Genomic DNA, 24,110 nt, shown 5'->3' with positions numbered 1-24,110 from the left:
AATAGTTAGAATAAACAAGTAAAAATTATAAATAATTCTTACTAAAAAGTTTAAAATATATATTTAAAATTTATTTAAAAAAATATTTAGAAAAAAATTTACCTGTGCATTTACATGGCTCACAACATTTTAGTAAATTTGATAATTAAAATAAAAATTCAAACTAGTTTGAGTATTGTTTCCTTTCCTTTTTTACATTTTACAGACCAAATTTCAAGAAACCATTTTTAACGTTTTCACCAACCTAACCAACCATTCTCAGGTTCTTTAATAATGCCTTCTGATTTGCGTGCATTATTAAATTTCTGATTACACTTTCCTAATCCCATTCTTGTTTTATTTTAGCTCAGACTCGAACCAAAAAATAATGCAAAAAATTGAACGCTTCTTTCTCTCTCTGTCTCTTTCTCTCTTTCTCTCTCATTGGATTCTGTAACAAACCAACGCAGTGAAGAGACACGCAACACCGAAGAACCAGAAACAACACCAGAGAAATAAACACTTGCTTGCACGTTCTCTTCCCAGCGATCCCTTCTCCTTTTCCTTCTTCTTCCTCTTATGCTCAATCCTGCACCCTTCACTTTCTTATTATTCACTTTTTTTCTTTTTCTTTTTCTTTTTTCCTTTCTGGTTAAGAACCACCCTTTGTTTCTCTCAAAACATCAAGGTATGCTTCTTCTTCTACTCGTTTCTAATAAAAAAAAAATCTTCATCTGTGTCCTGCTTGTTTTCCTATGAATGCAAATGGGTTTGTTGAAAATTTTGATTTTTGGTGGATTGAGATGGGTTTTCAGAACCTCCCTTGATTCGTTTTTCTGTTTTATTGGATTGGTTTTCATTTGGGGTGCCTTTTTATATAAAGAAATCTGATTTTTTTTTCTGATGGTTTTTGTGTTTCCTGGATTGGAATATCCTTACAAAAATTATTTATCTATGTTGCTGGTGCAATAAAAAAGTTTTCTTGGCCATTAAGTTTTCCAATGAGTTTTGTGATGTTGGGTTGTGGCTTTTGCTGAAAAATCAATATCAGGTGAAGTTTTTGTTTTTGGATTAATATTCTGCCGCACTTGATTTTGATTACTCTTATGATTCTCAGCTCCCAGCTAGAATTTGTTGCATTTTTTATTCTTCAATGATTTCCTTAGATGAGTGTCTTCTTTTTATACGGGGTTAGTTAATGGCAAAGTTTACTGTTTCACAATTATGACACATATAATCTTGCAGTACCAACGTTTTCCAGACACGAGAATGTGTTTTTTTGAAGTGTGTTTGTGAGAAACAGTGGTTTTCCAATTGGGGCATCATGATTTTTCTTTTTGGATGTTTGATGACTTCTTATCCCTTCTCTGTTTGTGGCTTTATGACTGGTTCCTGCTGCATTGATTTTTTTCATATATTTTTATTTTATAATGACAGAAAAGAGTGTATCCTTTTGGATTGAATGGAGAAAAATCAGATGTTAAAAAGATAGGCATTTTGTAATTTGTACAATAGAAGTTTTTGTTTTTTTTGTAAATTCCCACTAAGAGACCCATGGATTTTGAGTTCCTAAGCATTTTTTAGACTAGTTTTAAAAATGTTATCTTTGTGAAGCTTTCAAAGATGATGATTCTAAGGGTAGATGAATAGGTGGTACATTTTCATTCCTTTCTAATTGAATGTGCTTTTGTATTCCATTTAACAGTTTGAATCAGCCATTACTTACCTTTCTGTCCTTTTTTTATCTGCTGTATCTAAAATTAGCTTTCTTTTCGAGTTTCAGGATTGTTGTCCTGAATCTTATTCTGCTCATCTGCATATCTCATCTCCCTTAGGATGGCCAATGAAAGTGGTGAATTACCAGTGACCCCAGAAGTTACTGAGTCACCTGGGGTTGAAATAAGAGGACATTCAGATGGCAAGGCTAGTTCTGGAACTAGTGTTGAAAAAGTTGTTCCCAATTATCTCAGAGCTTCCACTGGTTCTTGTCATGATTTTTGTAAATACGGGAGGAAACATGCATTTGATTCGAAAGAAAGATGTTCTATACCTAATAGAGCTACAAGAAAACAGCTTCACCACAGTTCAGAAGGTAGTGTTGGTGGGACAATGATGTCATTTGCTAGGCTCAGTGCATCTGTGGATTCTACTAAGCCGACAAAGATGTCAACGGTCAAACTCAAACAATCAGTTGATTCCAAGACCTGGATTTCTGATACCTCTGAAACTTACAAGCGGGAACTGCCAACAAAATCATTTGACAGCCAAAAAGAAACAGGGAATGAAGTTCTGGTGAATAGGAACAAATCATCATTGGCCAAGGTCAAACCATCACTCCTTCCAAAGTCCCATACATCTCCATCAGCGAGACAAGAAATTTCATCAATTAAGGAGGTCCGATCCCCATCAAATTCAACTTCCATAAAGGTGGGAACTCCATCAAAATCAACTTCCAGGAAGGTGGAAGCTCCACCAAAATCAACCGCCAATAAAATGGAAGCTCCATTAAAATCAACTTCCAATAAAGTGGGAAATCCATCAAAATCAACCTCCAAGGTCAAAGCTTCATCAAAACGAACTACCAATATGGTGAAAACCTCATCACAGTTATCTTCTCTCAAAGGTAAAGAAATGAAGTTGTCTGAAAAACATGTAAATTCTTTAAATTCAAGCAGTGTCAGAAGGAAGCAAATATCTTCTATGAATTCCTCGGAAGGTGTTGGTGGCCAAAGATATAGTAAGATCAAGACAGAAAAGGAGGTGACCTCCTCCAATTCCAAAGCAGCTTCAAAAAAACTGATGGCACCTTCAAAGGCTTTATTAACCCCCAGACCTTCCCTTATTAGAGTTGCAAGTATAAATTCAAGAAAGCATAAGAGCCTGAAAATTGCTTCTCATCTTAAGAATCAGCGGAGTGCCCGAAAGGTTGAACATGAGGAACACAACAACAACGAGGTAGAGGAAAAGACTTTGTACGTCATCAAGATGGGAAGTGAAAACAAAACTTCGCTATCTGATCAAAATGCAAGCTATGATGATGAATCATACCTTCCTCAGTTGTCATCACCAAAGTCTTCAGTATCCTCAATTTCTAAATCCTTATCCCAAGAAGACCAAGAGGAATCTGAATATACAACTAGTGAATTTGAGCAGGATTCTTTTTCAGGAAACCATGAAACTGAATGCATTGAAAATGAGGAGACATTGGCTGCTGAGAAGAAAGGCAAGCCCAAAAAGGGTGGGGTTGTATATTCCAAAGACAATGACAACCAAATGATAAAATTAAAGTTCAGAAGGGGAAAAGTGGTTGAAAATCAAACTGAGATAAGTAGTCCAAGGAGGCTTAAATTTCGGAGAGCAAGAGTGCCGAGGGAGAAAGCCAATGTTAACAGCAATGTCCGTAAAAGCTTTGAAAGAAATGTAGCCTGTGATAACAGCAATGATGCTACAACTGGTCCAGAGAAGGTTGTTTTGAGGCATCAAGACATGCAGGAAAAAAAAGATGCACAGGGATTATTAAATAATGTAATTGAGGAAACAGCAAGTAAACTGGTTGAAGCTCGCAAGAGCAAGGTTAAAGCATTGGTTGGTGCCTTTGAAACCGTGATCTCTCTTCATGAGAAAAAACCTTCTGCAGACACAGTCAGTTGATGGAATCTGGATAGACATTTTCTAGCTTTTTCATTTGTTTTGTAAAGAAATGGTAGGAAAATAAAACTGAGCTTTGGTAGTAGTTGTGAAGCCAACAAGCTGAAGGTACAGCAGAAAGTAGGATAGATTTGCCTTGAGTTTGTCTTTAGAAGCTCTGCATCATGCATGTAGAGTTGAAAGGAGGGTTTTGTATTGCGAACTTACCTTAACTTGCACCATATACTTTTTGTTTCATTCTGCTTTGGATATTGTCAATGATTTGTAGCTTCTGATTTTTAATAAAATATCAAACAGTGATGCCAGTGACTTTGTACTTTTAGCCTGGAAAGGAAAAGTGCTTTGAACTTGTGAAACTTTCTGTTACTTTGATGTTCATATGAAAGTAAGAGTAGTCAGTATTGTGCATGTGTTTTTAGTAACATAATTATCTCTTAAATGTTGTTTTCATTTGGTTAACTGATTAGTTTGAGGGATGAGGCTCAGGGAAGCTAAATTATGCTGTATATATTCTTTGGGAGTTTGAAACATTTTCCTGAGATGTTACTGTATTCTTTGGCAACTAATCTTAGTGGATATTTGGGAACATTTAAACTGGCATAAGTTATGGTGCAAGAAGTCATCACCCCCTCTCTTTTTTCAAATTCTCAAAACAGTTTTTGGGAGAATTCTATCTACAAAATCAGACAATAATTTGGAACCATTTCTTCTCTGTCATTTTCTTCCATAATTCATAGATTACTAATAAAGAAAAACTTTGGCATTGTTTCGAAGCTTCCTTTTGCTATCAAAATTCTATTTAGAGAAAATCTGGTTATGATCAGAGACTATTAGAACAGGGTGATTGATAATGCATTAGATAATGAAGTGTTGGAGTTAAAGTTCCTATTATTATTATGTGCCCTGAAAAAAAGTTGCTATTATTGTCTTTGTGCACATTGGCATCTTTCTCCCATCGCTTTGATAATTTTGTTTCCCGCAAGAGAAAGTGATTCACCCCCAAAACTGTGAATGAATTATATCAGCAATAATTCGTGGTGTGTATCAGCTATAATTCTGACTTACTAGGCAGCTAGTATCTTGAAAAATAAACCAACTTTCGAATTTTTGCTAGTAAAAGTGTATGAGTTTGACGGTATTTCGAACAAGATTATCTAATATATAAAAAATCATATATCTACTTAATACTAGCACTTGTAGTTTATGAAATTGCATAAGGACATAACCTTGTTTTGCTCAATTAAAAAAATTAGAAATTCGTTTATCTATATTGTCCTTTGACTCCTTTCATTCTATTCTATTAAAGCCTTTTCATTTAACTTAATGAAAAAATAAAGAAAAAAAATGCAGTAACAGAAAATAAAATACAAAAGCATCCACTGTATGATAGCAACTAGCGAATACGTTCAATACATAAGATTTAGCTAAACATGTCCATTTCAAAATTAGTTGTCTATTGAATCCTGAGTAGGGCATTTTTTGTGTGTAATATATATATATATATATAAAACCTTTAGGTTTTTCTTTTTTTAAAAAAAAAAGGAAACATAGTTATATCATTTCATTCATGATATGTGAAACAATACATAACACTTTTGTAGTACTATTCGCTGAATATAGTAAACTTGACTTGGGATTTTTTCTCCACCCTTTTCTCCCATCCTTTCATTTACCCATCCCTTGTTCTCTTCTTTTAAACTGAAATTGTTAAATTTATATTGTTTTTCAATGATCTCCTTTTCTGTCAATTATCGTTCCTTCAAATTATTTATCTTGGCTGCGAGATTTTTCAAACAAAAAGGAAGAGCTTTTGGTGCAGGAATGGGCTGCAATGTGAAGGAGATCATAAAAGGTTTACTAAATTATGGTTGATTGGCTATAAAGTATTGCCAAAATTGAATGCAATTTTCAAGCCAACAACAGATTTGGAAAACTGAAATGTACTATTATAAGATTGAAAGGTGCGCTTCCTAGTCACGCGAGTAAAAGGGTCGATGGTATTTCACTATCTCAACACATGGCTTCAATAGTGACTAAAGAGTTTCAAAAAACCATAAGTGAGAGTTATGGCTGAGGGACCCCCATTTAAGGAATGGAATAACTACATGTTTTAATGTAAGGAAAGTTTCCCTAAAGAGAAGGAACGCTTTTAAAGTAAGTGTGAGGGCCCTGAATGATGAGCAAGTCTATGCAAACTTAACCCAAAAAGGTCCACTGACACTTTAGCCTCTTTCTTTATGCATATCTTCTTGTCACTTACCATTTATTGGTATTTAAAAAAATAGTGTATGTATTAAGAGTATAATTTTTTTTATATTATTATATATAATAACTTGATTGGCTTTTATAATAGTTATTTTGAAAGACGACGTATATCATGATTTCTATTGGTTTCATGGTTGTAAATTTTTTTACCCTATCAATAAATTCAAGTTAAATTCTTTGATATTTTCCACACCTAAAATAGTTACGTTTCTTGCTTTGCTTTTGACCACTTGAGCATGAAAGAGAGGTTTGTTATAGTCACCATCCTTCTGCCTGCCACTACTCCCCCAATTCATTTGCTTATATATTTTCTGATTCCCTCTTATCCTCACTGATTGGAAAACTGTTAATAATTTCTACCTCGGCTGTCAATTAATTGTTCTAGCCCCACCTCTCTTGGCAGCTTCTGAATATTTTCTTGCAAGTTGGTTGGTTGTTTTCTACTGATTTCACCAATGCATATATTAAGCCTTTAATTTTTGAAGATATTTCATTACTTAATTAGGTATATATAGTCTCAAGTTAGGATGTAATTGAGTCTTGGGAATATTTATTTATTTATTTTTTATAGGTATTTTTTTAAAAGACATTCATATAATATGACATGATTGATAAATAGTTTTATTCCTTAAGTATATAATCAGAGGTTTATCTCAATCTATGTGTATGGTCCTTAGCTTTCAATCGAAAGATAATTCACAAAAAAAATATTAAAAACACCATCAAATACTATTTTTAATAGATATTTGAATTTTAGTTTGTGATGTTGTGATTGCTCCTTTATTTATTAAGTAAATAAGCTCATGTTTGACATTTATAAACTCATTAATTTGGTTGATTTGTGTAGGGAATATATTAAGGCCGAATGTGAGGAATTAATTTAAATCACACATGCATGATCAAATATTAAGTGATAAAATTATTTTTTTGTCTTAACTCTCTGATTCATTGGGAAAAGAGATCTTGACTAATCCGAAGTTCGATTGTAAGGTAAGTAAAGTCTCTTCAATAATTATTTTCACTAAAAAGCGAACTTGAATATTATTTAAATAATTTAACCTTAACTTCAACACATTAACTACTTGTATCCAATTACATGATTAGTAATAAAATTATTTTTGAACTCTATGTTGAGTTCAAAAACAAAAATATCTAAAAAATCATGTGATGGTGAGGAAGTCCTTCTTCTAGTCCAGAACCTTAGTAATATATTATCATAATTAAGATGCCATAAAACTGTCTAGGGGTGTTATAATGTAATATTACTTTCAGATACATTATTATTTGTTTCACCTTTTTTTCTTCTTCATATTTGCTTAAGGAAAAACTAGAATCATGGTCCTTGAAATAAGAAACACATTCTTTCATCACTACACCCAAGTACTCATCTGAATATTTAGTGCAAAATATAATATTAATATAAGTTTTATGCGAAAATAATTCAAAATTCAAATTTTATTCTTTTTTAAATTATTATATTTTTATAATCTTATATATTATCTTTTAAAATATAATATATAAGATTAAATTCTATTTTAACATAAATTAGAATATGTATATATATATATATATATATTTATATAAGTTTTATTTTTATTTTATATATTATATTTATCTTTTAAAATAATACTTGTGATTTAGTGACAATATTTTCTATCTATATTAAGATATTTATGTTATTTATTATAATATAGAAGAAAAAAATAATTTCAATAAATTACATACATAAATATTTAAAAAAATAGAAAATACTATCATTTTATTTAATTATGTATCTTTACTATATAATTTAATTCTTTAAAAAAATTCCGTGCCTGATTAAATAAAGTTAAATATAAATAAATTTTGTTATTATAATAAATAACAAGAATATCTTAATATAGGTAAAAAAAGACTATCATTTTATAAAATTATAATTTATGTAAAAAATATACATTAAATATAAAATTTATATTATATATTTACTTTATAAAATAATTTTTGAATAGTGTGATAAAAATACATAAGATTATAAAAATATAATATATAAATAAAAATAAAGCTTATATAAGTATATATATTCTAATTTATTTATGTAAAAATAGAATTTAATCTTATATAAGATACTATATTCTAATTTTAAAAGATAATATATAAGATTATAAAAATATAATAAATTAAAAAAAGAATAAAATTTAAATTTTGAGCTATTTTTGCATAAAACTTGTATTAATACTATATTTGTACCAAATATTCAAATGAACACTTGGGTGCAGTGGTATGATTCTAGTCTTTCCTTATTTTATTTTAATTTGTTTTAGTCTATTTTAGAATATTATGTTGATGATATTAAATGAATCAATTTTACTACTTTCATACATTTGATTATATTATGTTAATTGTATTGGATATTTGCATGAATCATGATATAAAATAATAGTTTTAAGGAAAAAAAAAGATCAAATTTAAATGAGTAATCCGTTGGTTCGGGCCGAATCAAACCGTTCATGAATGGACTGAGTTTAAAAAAAAAATTGCGAAAACGAACCAAACCAAAACGATCAAATTTAATTAGGTTGAATCCTAAATTTTATCAAAATCGGTCCAAACCGGGCCCGCAAACACTCCTAAAACTGTCATTAAAAGGATTTGGGTCTCTCAACACTTACTTTAAAAAAAAGAGAAATTTTAAATAATAAAAAAAGGAATATGAAATTTTGATGGTAAAATTTTTCACTGAAGAAAATCTAGAAAACAGTACCAGGTGTAGAGGATCCATTCCGCAAGTAAACAAACACTTACGCAACTAAGTACACTTAAAGTTCCAATAAACCATGAGAACATTTACAAACCCCAAAAACCAATGTCAAAGTTATTGTATGGCCCTTCCACAATGAGAAATTCTTAGGCCATTTTGGTGTATTGGTATGGCATTTCCCTCACAATATGTTCAATAAGGTTGGAGACAAATTTATGTGCAAGTCTTTTTTTTTTTTTTTGATATAGTATATTTTTATTAGATAAGTGAGAATCTTTCATAATAAAGTCATTGACTCTTCTCGACACCAAATTCAAGATTATAAATGTATTTCACACGCGTTATTTCAATTGATTAATAATTTATTTAACTAATTTAAAAATTTGTTTGACTTAAATAGAAATGTCTTGCAAATGAACTTATCTCATTAAATTGTTGTATTTTTTAAAAATATTATCTAAAACTCAAGCTTTCTAGGATTATCATAAATGACAAACTCTTCATTCAAATATTTAGAACAACTGTATATCTAAAACTCAAACAGTAGTTCTAATTTAACAAGTTAACATTTTTCAACTAAAAACTAATTTTTTAACCTTCAACTAAACATCAATTATTTGCCAAACACAACTTATATGCTAACAAATTTGAAAACCTTTTAACCTTTTACTCAAAGTAACACATGACGGTATATGTAATGTTTTTTTTTATTATCCAATATTAGTTGTTAGTTTATTAATTTTTGTTAGTAAGAGAGATATCTTTTTTCTTTCTCTCTTCAACCACCAAATTAAGTCAACCTAATAATTGCTTGTAGTGTATGTAATGGATATATAATTATTAAACATGTTTTATGTAGAATAATTAAAATTATATACTTTCAAAAATACTACGGATTGGGTCGGGACCCATCCTTACGCTAACATGTTCTTACTAATTTGGTTACTTACTCCTAGCGTACAACTAGCAAAATTACTAACTATTAAAATGAAATTACGTATGGTGAAATAAAGTTACACATTAAGACGAAAAAACTGAAATGAGTTATTTTTTTCCTTATAAGCACAAACTTGTGAATTTGATTGAATCCTATAAAAAGAAAAAGAAGGTTGAGTTGTGTAAGTAAGAAAGAAACAACAATAAAGAAGCAGCAACTTGATTTGATTCTAAAAAACGAAAAAGAAAAAAAGGATAATGCAGCAAGTTGCAGCTAGAGTCTTTTACTCTTGGACACAAAGATATCTAAACCAGTTGGGAAAATAACAATATAAAATTTGAAAATAATAAAATAAAAATAACGAAAATGAAAGGCCAAACATTAATAATGAGACACATAGCAGGTGTGGACTGTAGCTGAAAGAATCACCTTTTATGTTTTTGATAATTTTAAGGAAGATGGAAAACTTCGGGCTCTATTAGAAAATCTTTTATGTTTTTTTTTTTGTTTTTTTAAATATATACATATATATCTTAAGCATATTTTCAGTCTAGTGCTGTCATTCTAAGAAAATTGTTAAGCCATTTTTTTATTTTAACATAAAATATTAATTTATTTCTATTTTTATTTTGAATAATAAAAACATAAAAATATATAATATACTATAAGCGTAATAAATTTAGTTCTATTACTTTTTTACAAAACAAAAATTTATGAAAATTAAATGTATAAAAATATAACAATAGTTATTTTTATTAATTAAATAATCACAATATATAGTATATCATAACATTAAGTTGCAATATTAACTTAATTGATTTCACATTTTTTTTCTGAATTATATTTCATAATATTTCATTTTTTCATAGTTGTTTCTCTATCATTCAGGAATACACTTAAAGGGGAATTTCATTTGATTGCACTTTAACTTATCTCTTCGTCCTTGAGACATGAAAATTCTATCATGATATTCATTTTTTAGATGATTACTTCCTACAATAAATTAAAGTCTATGTATATTGGCTAAAATTTTATTTAGTTTAGTTTTCGTCTTTCTTTCTGTCACTTTTTTACTAATTGGGGTGAGCCCAAAGTAATTGGCAATGAGTTGTATTATCACTTGGGTTGTGTTTGGGTTGAAGATTTTTCAAATGATTCTCTCATCCATTTTGGTTCATTTTTTAACAATCAACATGCATATTTCATATTGAATCGTGTGCCTTCATTATAAGCACAACATTTTAGTTAGTTTTTAATATTTGTTATCAGTTAAAAAATTTATTTATTTGATTATTTAGTAAATAAATTTTTTAGTAATTTTAAATATTTTTTAAGTAACGTTAAAAGTTAAAATGTTAGCTTCTAATTTTTTATATTTTTTATCCTTTTATTTTTAATATATTTATTAAATTTTCTGATTACTTTTTTTTAAAATAAATCATAATTTTATTTTTTCTATCACTTTACATTTTTCTGTTATTTTAACAATTAATTTTACTGAACAATTATAATTTGTTAAGTTAATTTTTCAATTTTCAATTACTAGTTAATTTTTTAACTTTTTAACTAATTTTGATGAACATAGTCTAAATCTCATATGTCTTTCTAGGAATTATTATATTTTTTATGAACAACTTGTAGTATTTAGTATTCACTAATATTTTGGATAATTATATTTAATTATTTTATTGACAAATATTAATTATTAATTTATTAATTTTTATTAGTGGAAGAATTAAATCTCACCAACTATCTGTCCCTTCTTTCTTCTCCCTTCACCACTAAACCATCTTTGTATCTCTACTATAATATTCAACTTATATAATTGCAATTTTAGTGAGACATTGTTTTCTTTCTTGTAAAGTACTGTCATGCTCATTATAATTCTTTTATCCTATAACAAATAAATATTCACCCCTTATCCCACAATTAGTTCCATTGGATCTTCAATCATGCTTGTACGAAAAGTTTATCCTCTTTAAAGGTGAATCATACTCTAAAATATATTTGAGTATCATGTTCTTATTTTTTTTCAAAACATAATATTTTTCAACTCAACATGAAAAATAATAGAACTTCAGAATTAGACATAGATATGACCTATGTTTTTAAAAACATTACCCATGCACTGGATGCCATTTGTACACATTAGAGTCCTATAAACTAAGAGATTACTTAGAGGCAGTAGGAATATGAAAAGTTAACAGGAAAACGACATCATAGGAGATTTATTTAAATGTTGTAGTAAAGGTTATTTTTATTTTAGATTATTATGACATTCATATGAAATATCAATCAATTTAATTAATAATTATTTTTTTTCTTCAGAAAAACGATTAATAAAGTCTGTTTTTAATTATCTTTATTTCATCATTAATCATAATTTTTAATTGGTTGATAATATAAAATTATTTTTTTATTGATAACACATCAAAATTAAACATAATAAAAAACAACACAAATCAAATTACATACATGTAACTTTAATCATTATTATATTATTTTTTATAATTTGATATAAGATATGAATTTTATTGATGAAATCGTTGAATTATATTTACATATTATTAATATTGTTTGTGTTAAATTTTGTCAAAATTAAACAATAAATAAAAGTAATCAAATAATTCATATTTTAATATATTTTAAAATATTTACATTATGTTCATTTTGAATTAATATGAAAATTTTCACATATGTAAAATGAATATCAAAATTATATGGATATAATTTAATTTTTCTTGGTAAAAAAATATAATTTTTAATTTCTTTCATTTATGAATTTAATCAATTTTCAATTAACTTTTTTTTTAAGACAACTTGGTTGAATTTTGAATACTCGTACTGTCTTATTACACAATCAGCCTTTCAAGTGCCACTGTAGAATTCTGCAGAGCCAGCTGGACCAAGATGACCTCGGTGACACGTGTCACACTATTATTTGTCCTTGACAGAGTCATTACTCACCAAGGTTGTTACTACTCAATGCATGTCCTGAAGTATATAACACTTTTCTCTTGCAAGCCTTGGTGCTGTTTCTTACATTTCTTGGGTCTTCTTCCTCCAACCCGGTCTCTCTCTCTCTGCATTTTTGCTGCTTTGAGTGTGTGTTGTTCTGTGCTTTTTGTGGACCGAATTGCCCCTACTCAGGTGAAAATTACATACAATTTTATTGCAACTTTTGCAAGCAAGTTGCTTGCTTTCTCCTTGTCTGTTTTGGTTTTACTGTTTCTCAGATACCCTTTTTCCTTTTATCCCTCAAAAGCAAACCATTGTTTGGTTTATGGACAAAGCTGGTTCCATAAGCTAAGATACAATCTGGGTTTTGTTTTCTTTTGCTCTGATTTTTGTTTTTGTTTTTTTTTTTTTTTATCTAATTTCAAGTTACTGTGATCCATTCTTCTCTTTTTTGGGGTTGAGGCTTGATTTTTTTTTTCTTTTTCCATTTGAGTGAAAGGGTTTTCATAAATTTGCAATTTTGAGTGGGGGTTATGTGAAATCTAGTAGTGGGTCATTTTCGAATTTGGATTTGTCTCTGTAGTCTGTAGTAATGAGTTTATGTTACCTACTGTGCCATGTCTTATGCCTTTTAACTTTGTTCTGTGATGTGGCTACTGTAGTTTTAGTTATCTTCTTTGTGCATGTTGAGTTTGGGAAAGTTTTGAACTTATTGATGATTGAATTTCGAAGAAATTTCAAAGCTGGGCTTTGTTGAAGCGCTTATACTTGAATTGAACATCCCTCTCTCTATGGGATTTGTCTGCTGCATTTGAATATCCTTGTAAGCAACATTGCTTATATTTCATTCCTCATTCTATTTGTATAATGTTCTGGTTCCATCAGTTTTTTTCGTTCCTCCTTCCAGTTAGGAACTATAGAAGTATAGAAATTTGCATCCTTCATTTTGGTTTGAAGATATAGATGGAGTTTTATGGATTTTAAGCTGTGAAGCACCAATACTTTAATTTGCTTCACGTATCATATCTGATACACCTATCATATATGTGCGTTGGAAGGAGAAGACAACATTTCTTTTCTTGAACAAACTTTTCAGTATTTTAGTAAGCAGCCTGATGAGGTGAATTCTAGTTATGTGGTATGCAGTATGCTCTTTGGATGTTATGAAGCATAAATTGGTTCCATTAGTTGTCCTGATGTTTCCTGATTACCATGAATTACTTAATTAAGAAATTTGGTTATTAGGATTTGTCACATGTACAGATGTCCTAAAGTATGCCATCAAAATTGTAATAAACTGACAAGTGCCCTGTGTAAACGCCAGGTAAAGAGAATGATTCTCACAAAGCAGTATCGATGCGTACATTCAGCTAGCTGTCAATGCACCAAGGGTCATTTAAGTGAAGATGTGATATTCTTGGTGTTTCAGCATTTGAATTGGAACCCGAAGCTAATTGCTGCTCTGTCATGTGTGTGCAAATGGTTTGACGATCTTTCAAAGCAAGTTCTATGGAAAGAATTTTGTAAAACGAGAGCTCCGAAGATGATGCTTGATCTGCAATCTAGTGGAAGCCACAGTGTTGATGGGAACTGGAGGGCTCTGGGGAAGCTTCTTATATTCTGTTCAGGTTGCAGGCAAGGCAGTTTGTTCAATAACGTTCAGGTTCCTGGCCATTTTGTTAACAAGACTCGATTTTCTAGAACATCAGGAAAGAGCTTTCTCATGCCACAATGCATAAATGATGTTTTGTATGTGTCTGATCCTTGTGAGCATATTGGCCAAAGTGAAGAGGGCGATTTAGGATTCTTCCGAGGAATTTTCAAGTCTTTTGCATCCTCAAATGTCAGGAGGATGCTAATTAACAGAGGCGCACAGCTTCATCAAACCGAGATTTGCCCGTATTGTAAGGCAAAGCTGTGGAGCATGCTGCAGGCTAATATGATTCCACAAACTGCTAGTTGCAGGTTGGGTTCCTATGAAGATTATACTGAGTATTACGTGTGCCTTAATGGTCACTTGCTTGGGGTCTGCACATTGTTACCATTGTCCGATTCAGAAGATGTGTCTGAGGAGTAAGATATTAATGACTCAGGTATTTTCTTGTATCTGTTGTAAAGTCCTATTTAGTTTTCCTTTTTCAAAAAAAAAAAAAAACTAGTTCTATATAAAGTAACAATTAAGGCTGGAAATATGTTTTCTGGTAATTATGCCAAATGGTTTTCATTATTGAGAACTAGTCGCATTTTCATGAAATTTAGTTATGTTAATGGCCAATAACTTATCCTTTTTAACAGGTGTTTTAGTTGATTAGAACCTACCAACTGTGCTTGCAGAAAAGTAAAATAGTTTAAATATGATAAAGAATTTGGATACAAGATCTTCAGTTTTAAGCACATAAACCTGCAACACTAGATCTGACTGATTTTATCAGGTTTTATCTGGCTATTGTGAACAATGCTCTTACACTGTAAATTTTAGTGCTGATTAGTACAAGATTATGACAGATATTTTTATTTGAGTATATGAAGAGAGTGAAATAAATGAATGTAGATGGTGTTATTCTGGTGTATGTGAAGGATGGGTGAAAAGAGGTAATAATGTTGATTTGTGTTTTTTTTGGGGTTTACCCTTTAATGTCAACTATGTATAGTATTTTATGGTCATGTGAGCAACAATAAACAGTACTAATGAAGTAAAATCTTTTGTTAATTCAAGTGGAGTGGCTGTTAACTCCTTTCCTCCTATGTGCTAGTAGTGAGAAAATATAATTGAAATTAAGCTTAAATATGTGTTTTGGTCCCCGTAAGTAAGCACTTTTTTATTTTTGGTCCCTGTAAGTTCATTTTTCTAATTTTAGTTCCTGTAAGTTTGCACCTTTTCAATTTTGATCCTTGTAAGTTATTTTGCTCATTTTTAGTCCATGTAAGTTTGCGTTTTTTTGATTTTGGTCGTTGTAAGATCTTAATTTTTTCATTTATAGTTCCCATAAGTATGCTTTTACAGGGACCAAAATTGGAAAAACACAAATTTATAGGGACTAAAAAGGAGAAAAATATCTTCCAGGGACTAAGATTGAAAAGATACAAACTTACAGGGACTAAAATTAGAAAAATGAACTTACCGGGACCAAAAATGAAAAGATGCTAACTTACATTAAGTCCTGAAATTATAGGGTTTAGGAGGGAGAAAACGGAGAGAATGGAGACTTTTGAATAATATTCTCTTGAGTATTCTAAAGTGTAACAATGCTGCAGACATATGCATTACCTACTTTTATTCTGAAATTGTGACATTTCCGTGCACAGGTTGGCATTGAATTCTCCAATGAGATTTGGTTGAACACACTGATGGTCAACTCAAGGGTAAAATTCTGCTCAGCAACTGCTGAAATGTTCCATTATGATTCAAACCTCTATATTCCATTATGCTTCATGTTGCTGTCTCAACCCAAGCCAGCATTTTTCACTGATTATGAATATTGGCAACAATTTTTTTTAATGAATCAACTAGAAGGTAGTTACTGATAACCATGTGGTATACCGTGTATATTGATGTGTGGATATTTGACCAGGGTGACAGATTTGGTTGTGCAATGATTCTTACTTGTTAAGAATCATCTTGATTTAGTAGCATTTTCCAATTTCAGATTTCCTTGAAGAACACTTTATGCTCCACTCTCCTAAATCCACCAGTGAGTAAATAGATATTCGAAAAAATTAGGGAAAAAGTATGCTTTTAGTCCCTATATGTTTTATCAAATGTGGTCAAAGTTTTTATACTTTTATATAGATGAATTTAGTGTATGTTTGGCAGCCCATTAGCCACCAATACATTCACGTCAATACAGAAGTAGCAAATACCAGCTTCCGTGTTAATCTTGTCAAATTGACGTGAATTTTACATCAGACGTGGCTAATTGTTATGTATCCCAACACATTCATTATTTAGTCTCTTTTAAGCATCATGTTATAAAGTTATGAGAGATTAAATTTACATGTTTCTTAAAAGTCTTAAAATCAAATTCATCAATATGAAAGTACAAAGGCCTAGATTATATTTAATTTTTATTTTTTTTTGGTGTGGGAATAGATTATATTTAACTGAAAGTATTAGGAGTAAAAACATTTTTCTCTCATTTTTTTAAATAATTTTGAAGTTTAAAAATATGGGATTTAATGCATATAGCCTTTCATATGGGGTCCTTTTTCATGAATATAGCCTATTTAACATTCAGTTTAATATTAGTTCTGCTATTTTCATCCCACCAATAAGTGAAAAAAAAACCGTTTTTTCACGGTAATTTGAGTTGTTTACATTTTGCAGCTATCTTGGAAGTTGATATCAAAACATTTTGCCATCATTGTTTTGGATTAAATAGTGATCCATTTACAAAGTATTTTGTACATCGTCAGATTTTTTTTTTATAAAAAAAGTTAAATATATTTAGTCTCGATAAATAAAAAATATTCACTTTTAAATTTTTTAAAATTATTTTCTTTTGATCTTTTATATATGGAAATGCATTTAGGGACTGTTACTAACACTATCAACTGAAGTGAAAAGGACAAGATTATATAAGTAAATATTTCTATAAATGAAAGACGAGTTTTTCTTTTTCTTGAAAAACTACAAGCAAATATTTCTCTCTAAGCCTAAAACAAAATATGACAACTTTTAGTATACCAATGAATGCATAGACAGGGTTAAAACTATACTGAATTTATTAAATTATTATGATAACTTTTCCCGATCATTGTCGTAATCTGATCATTTGAGTCGTTACACTTGCAGTGTAACATTTTTGGCTTTAAATATAAACAATAAAAGTCTTTTTATAGGTCTACTGTCGAATAACCATTTTATAAAACATTATATTATATATAGACGCTTATATGATAATAGTGTTGCATTTTTAAAGATTATAGTGGTGAATTTTGTAATTTGCAAAACATTATTTAACGATGTAAGTAAATAAAACTTGCTCTTTGAAAGTAAATCCTCACCAATCTAAGCAAAGTGTCGTAAAAGGTAGAAAAGCATCTCGACTTCATTACGACAGAACTTCTATTTTAATCTTTAAAACTTGCCCAATGTGCCTCAAATTTTAACCAATTATGGATCTCAAATCTCGGCTTTAATAAAAACACATTTTTAATTAGAGAAAAAGAATTATACAATAGAATTAGGCAATAACAATATAAATTTTTTACATAATTATTTAATTATAACTCACCATGTATAACAAGTTAACTTTTAAAATAATTATCTTAAATAAATTCAAACGATGATTTATGATTAAATGATAGTATAAAATTGTGTATCAGAAAATAGACATTAGATAATAATAATGATAATAAGAATAATTAAAAGAAAAATATGTGATGCACTAACGATGTAAAATAATTTTACACGTCATACATTCACAAACTATTGAAACCATCATTTATGATAACTTTATTGATTTTTACAATAATTATCTTTAAAATTATACAAATGGTGATTTTTGATTGATTGAGAAAGTAATACTATTTTATACTGTGTATGATTGTTAAACTCACGTTAAAAATCAATTACAAAATGATCATCTTATATGCATGTGTTGTGTAGGGTAAAATGTTACAAAATTGCTTTACACTTCGTACAAAACTGATTGTATCAATTAAGAACAGGATTTTTCATCCAAAATTTTCTGTAACTATCTTTTATCTATTCAAATGAACATATTCCATTGTACTCAAATCATTCAATTTAAAGGAAAGACACATACAGCCAGGGAATAGAGCACAGGTGGTCTCTATTAAGGATGAATTTTTGGGCAAACGACAGATTTTGATCTTTCTACAAAACAATTTTCTGCAGGATTTGCTCAAAACATGCATTTCACTCTTCCTTTCAGTAGCTTAATGGACATTAACTAGTTACAAAATATTAAAATTTCTACTCAGTCTCGTCTCTGTCCTCCGCTCCAAAATCCAACCCAGAAATTGTCATCTTCCCTATGTTAACTGCAAATATTCAAATCATCAAATCAAACACAGAATGCAAGGGATGAGAAATCGGTCAGATATATAAACTATTTGTATGAAACATTTTAATCTTGTTTGTATCTTTCTGCTTAAGCTCATGTATGCATAAAACTTATTCCAAATAAAAACTGGGAAAGGAAATTGCTATTTCCCCTACATCTTCTAAAGCTTAACATCATCATCATGTTGCTGTTGATGAATTCAGACAAAAGGTTTCCAATATAAATGCTTTAAGAGTGATGCGGTATTGAAAGTTTCACAAAAGCAGTTCTCAATATCAAATGGTAATTTAATGGTCCAAAAGAATGCAAGGTTCTTTGTGAAAGAGAAAATATGTGTTCGGATGTGAGTACATGTCATAACATGGCAATCAAAATATAATAATCAAAAGAAGCTGCATCTGGAACCTGCCACCTCAGGCCTCTCATGTTCAGGGGAAATCAAAATAGTCAAAAGTGTACTATGATGCTGGTTTCTTGCAAGAGTAATTACAAGAAGAATATCTTAGGGTTAGGTGCAGATTGCATAGCATGATCAAATCAAGGTCCCTTGATACACCACTTCTTTCATTTAAAATGCATGATAAGGGCAACAAGCCATAACAGGGAAATAGTAAAGAAAAGTATCGTAAATGTTAAAAGATCTCACAATGGTGTAATTATAATAACACTGTCATCCAAGATTGGGTACAATTTAGAACATATTGCAGATGAAATCAAAAGAAATTCTTCAGATATATGATTAAGAAATGCAGATATAATGGTTACCCATGGAGGTAGAAAGTGGGATGTAAATTGCGTTACATTCACTTACCAACAGCATCCAGCCCGGCTAATTTTGGCATGAACTTCCTGATGTGGTCTTCAGCTGCTTTCCCAGCTTTCAGTGTCTCACACTCGAATGAAACTGAGATTCTTTTCTTCCCATCCTTTGGTTCAATCATACCGGTGATATCCTTGTCCCAACTGTTCAAAGGTGATTGCAAACAATAAATTGAATATGCCAGCCATCCACTTGTGGTGGTTATCAAAAACTCAAAATGAAGAAAAATGAAAATGAATGAGAACTTCCATTTGAGAGAAGAAATCATGTCTTGAAAGATAAACTAATTTGTATAAACCAGCCAACTGGAGACGAAGAATCAGAGATTAATAGAGAAAATTTAATCTAACACATACAATTACTGAAGATTACTTATGTTAAATATAGGTTGAAAATAAAGAATTAGTCTCTACAGTTTTGCCAGATATAGAATTTGACTCGTACAGTTTTCATTGGATATTGGTCCCGATAGTTTCATTTATTTGGACTTTGGTTTGGGGACCACTACCTTAATAATTGCAAACTATAAGGAAAAGTCCTTTACAGAAAATAGGGACAAATATCTTAATGAGCAGAAACTACACGGACTATTAAAACCCAAATAAGTGGAAAATCTAGTGAATGAAATCCAATGTGTGAAACTATAGTGACTATTTGTTCAATCTAATATTATATATACCAAAGTAAACCAATTAAGTGTCTTGTACCAAAAAAAAAAATAAACTTTGTACAAGGACCATATGAAAACTAGATAATGACTTGTGGATTATCTAATTGTGCATCTGTAGCTGGTCTGTTCCATTGGCATGATTGACAGCTTCAACCTCTATTTGTTTGTAAGCGTCATTTTAGTTAAATACTAGTAGAAACCAATGACGAAGGTTAACTTTATTGCCTGGACCATAGTCCAAAATTTATAAGTTACATCCAACCAGTTGCCTGATTATAGAAATGTAGTTTCATCTTAATAACATTATTCTCACTGTTTAGCATGAAAATTATACTCACTAATATAAAACAAAATCATAAAACCCAGGTGAGCCCTCAAAAAGAAATTATACAGGAAAACACTATGCTTTACCCATGAGCATGATCAATGCTGTGGAACCGAGCAGCATCATGGCCTTTGCACTCCACAACAGTGGCTTGTTCTTTCTTCGTCTATTTTATCAAAAGAAAATGTGAATAAAGTGTACAAGCAACAAGAAAAGATAAGCAACACAAACGGAACAATTAGTACATTGAAATCTGTAATTGTGAGTTTGATGAGGCGATAATCCTCACCCCTACTGCATTCCCTTTCACATGCCAATTCTTTCATCATGAAAAAATATGGAAAAGATAAACATGTATACGTAAGTATTAATTGAATATAATAGAGTATAAAAAAATTTGTATAAAAGCATAGGCTATCATAGGACCATGAGCAAGTAACCAACATACAGATAAATCAACAAGTTTTTCACCAAAAAAAATAAATCAACAGGCTAAGGACAGAAGCACTAAAGGACATTGACTACCCACAAGCTGGTAGTTGTAGCTACAATCTTTAGCTGAAAGGCTAACAAGAATTTAAATTTGTTAATGAATTTAATTATAAGCCAAATAATATGGGAACCTAAGGGCCATTTACTTCAATTCCTCATGCAAAGCAGGAGCATAGAAGAGCACTAAAAAACATAAAGAGTAAAGTCCATTCTGAAGGAATAATTCTCATATGATAATCTTTCATTCTATATAAGAATGAAACCTAATAGGCCCTATGAAAGAGTCAATTGGCAAAAAAGCTATACCTGAACCTATTTTTCTGACAATGACAATAGTTAAAAAAATTAAGAAAAAGGGGGCCTTTTTCAAACCTAGCTTGATTCCAGAGACAATAACAACTCACACTTTTTCTCTACAGAAAACAAATTAGCATCAATTTCATACATTCTAGTGTTCACTACTCCCCATACCTTTCATGTAAAATGGTAAAATGGAAGAACTCATTTTCTATCTTCACCCAAAAGCTACAGAACATGCATCAAAAGTATTCACTAAAACAATCTCAAACAAAACTTCAAAAAATTGAGCTAAAAATTGCCTCTGGTTAAAATAATCATTTGGTCCTTATAAGTGACACTCATTTAGAAATCAATCCCTGAATGAAAAAAATGTTAGTTCCTCCAAGAACTTATAGTACTAAAACATGAGTTTGTAAGGAATTAAAATTTCAGGAACATTGTAACAACATAGGCCTGTTTCGGTAAGCTTCTTTAGAAGCACTTCTAAGAGATAAAATAAGAAAACACATGAAATAAGCTTCTCCATTACTAACCATTAGCTAATTTGTAGAAGTTCTCTCATATAACTTCTCTAAAAGACTAGAGGGCATCTACAAATTAGCTAATGGTTAGCTATCTGAGAGTTAATTTTAGTTTATGGAGAAACTCATTTCATTTTTTTCTTCTCCTAAAAGTGCTTTTAGAGAAGTTTACCCAAACAGACTCATGACTCAATGTACACTAATAAAATCTTATAAAGATTAAAACTTTTTTTTTTCAATACAGGAACTGATCCTAAATGAATGTCACATTTGAACCTAATCTTTGGGGAGAAGGTAAAGGGGATTGTTTTTTTTTATTTATCATTATTTGCAGAAAACAGATATTAGTTAAACAAAGAAAACATGCACGTATACCAGTGCCACAAAGGCCATAGCAAATAGAATGTGGAAGTTGGATGAAGTGTCCTGAGATAGAGCCACATGGCAACAATGCTATTGATGCTACTCCTTCCATCATCATCATCATCATCTCTTCCACCTTCCCCTCTTCTGCCTCAAAATTTGACCCAAGGAAAAAAAAACAAAAAACAAAAATGGGTAAGTGAGAAAAAAGATGGGAAGGCAAATTGAAACACAGTTTCAATTTTTAACACTACAATTGCGCAGGATGAAGGATAAAAAAATAAATAAATAAACTAACCCATGTGTGTGTGAGAGAGAGGATGATGTCTGGTTCGGTTTTGCGACACAGCAAATTGCAAAAGGAAGTAAAACAGGGAGAAGAAGAAGAAGAAGAAGGAGCTATGGATGAAAACGTCAATGCGGGTAGCAGCAACTGAGAATGTCGTTTGCCTTCGTTTTCACCTTTGCATTTTAGTTCTTGTTGTCCTTAACTTAATTTTGTTACTTTTCTATTGCATTGAATAATTATTAAAAAAAACAACTATTTGAGGATTTAAATTTTCTAATAAACTAATTAAATCTTTTTATTATTATTATTAAATGTTTTAGGTCAATAAATTAACCAATTTTTTATGTGGAATTTCTAATAAAATAAAAAATTTACATTTGATTCATGTTATTTTATTTTAATCCTTCTACTATATATATATATATATATATATATATATATATATATATATATATATATATATATATATATATATATATATTCTATTCCTGATAATATTTTATTCGTTTCTTTGAAATATATCAATAGAAATTAATAACAAATAATCCCTAAGCCTAAGCACCTTGTTCACATGCTCAACACTAACACACTAACACGTGTCTTAAATAAAGCCAAGAAAAAAAAAACCTTGTTCACTAATAAGTCTATGGAATGTATACCTGTACCTTTAAAATTTCATGTAAAATATTCATAATTAACTAAATTAATAATAGAATGAAGAATGAGTGTCTCCCATCCTTGCATAATAATATCTTAAAGTGACTTAAAATCATTTTTCCAATTAGATGGTTCCGCAAGAATCACATCCGTATTTCTTGGTCAAGGATTTCAAACTTGACACCTTCTTGTGCTACTTGCCCTTTATCTATATCATTCTCTTATTTTTGCACTTCCTCCCTTGTTGATCCCATTTGACTACCATCCAAGATCCAAAGGATGTCTCTGATAGAACGGTTACTTTGGCCCTAGGCCGTAGGGCCAACCTACTTGGTCCTCCATTATGGCACTAAGGGGCTTTAACCCTCCTAGTGAAGGACCCTACCCACTCGGTCCTACTTAATATGGGACCAGGGAAGGCTAGCCTAGATGTCATCCTATTTTAAAATGATTTTTCTCAATTGTTTAAAACATATATTTTTAATATGGCCAACCTTGGTTAAGGTTAATTTTGGCCAATCCCGACTAGTTCATTTTTAGCCTACTTCGGCTGAGGCAGTTTTGGTGGACCTTAATCATCTTGTTTTTGGCCAACCTCAGCCAAGGCTACGTACGGTCAAATTTGACTAGGGTTATTTTCAATCGAGTTTGTTTTCGGTTGACCACAACCTGGATATTAAAAAAACATGTCATAATATTGAAACTTAAGGCCCATGCCTGACCCTAGCCCACAAGACTTTGTGGGCTTTTAATGTAAGTCTTTTGGCCTTGTGAGCCTTTCTTTTTTTGGCCCACGCAGATGAGGGGTGGATCGAACCATTTTCAGAACTCTAGTTTCTAACACTTCGTCCACCTTCTATGGCCACTTTAGTATATGTTTACTATTCCCTTGCTTGTGGAGGCTTGGGATGTACTTGTTCTTAATAGTGTCAATTTTTCCATTTTATGAGTCTTAGGCAAAACCATAGATAAGGTTCTTTTGTATATAAAATATTTAAAAAAAAAATAAAAATAGATTTAAGGGTTTGTATACATTAGTCTTTTTTTATTCATAGGAATTAAAGATAGTGTCAAGGAGTTTATAATAACTCACATCTTTTTCAACCAATTGAGTTAGACC

At 30.4% G+C, this 24,110-nt stretch overlaps 3 protein-coding genes across 3 annotated transcripts; 2 read left to right on the top strand and 1 right to left on the bottom strand.

The window, feature by feature from the left end:
• Positions 1-329: 329 nt before the first annotated feature.
• LOC100789388 (uncharacterized) lies at positions 330-3,958 on the top strand. The gene is made up of 2 exons (XM_006593622.4): positions 330-667; positions 1,763-3,958. Exon 2 carries the CDS (start codon positions 1,816-1,818, stop codon positions 3,628-3,630), a length of 1,815 nt encoding a protein of 604 aa, XP_006593685.1. The 5' UTR covers positions 330-667; positions 1,763-1,815; the 3' UTR covers positions 3,631-3,958.
• An 8,639-nt stretch (positions 3,959-12,597) lies between these two features.
• Positions 12,598-16,326, top strand: LOC100775676 (EID1-like F-box protein 2-like). Its single transcript, NM_001254685.2, is given in 3 exon segments — positions 12,598-12,716; positions 13,849-14,617; positions 15,831-16,326. A coding segment is annotated over 1 exon segment (744 nt). The 5' UTR covers positions 12,598-12,716; positions 13,849-13,857; the 3' UTR covers positions 14,602-14,617; positions 15,831-16,326.
• Positions 16,327-18,279: 1,953 nt separating this feature from the next.
• Positions 18,280-22,475, bottom strand: LOC100306056 (uncharacterized). The gene is given in 6 exon segments (NM_001249934.2): positions 18,280-18,530; positions 19,365-19,516; positions 20,455-20,534; positions 20,614-20,687; positions 22,057-22,191; positions 22,343-22,475. Coding segments are annotated over 6 exon segments (513 nt in total). The 5' UTR covers positions 22,347-22,475; the 3' UTR covers positions 18,280-18,462.
• Positions 22,476-24,110: the final 1,635 nt, after the last annotated feature.

Source organism: Glycine max, chromosome 13 (assembly GCF_000004515.6).
Source record: "Glycine max cultivar Williams 82 chromosome 13, Glycine_max_v4.0, whole genome shotgun sequence".
NCBI classification, from domain to species: Eukaryota; Viridiplantae; Streptophyta; class Magnoliopsida; order Fabales; family Fabaceae; genus Glycine; species Glycine max.
Note: the sequence above shows the minus strand (reverse complement) of the source record. Positions and strands in the feature narration are given on the sequence as shown.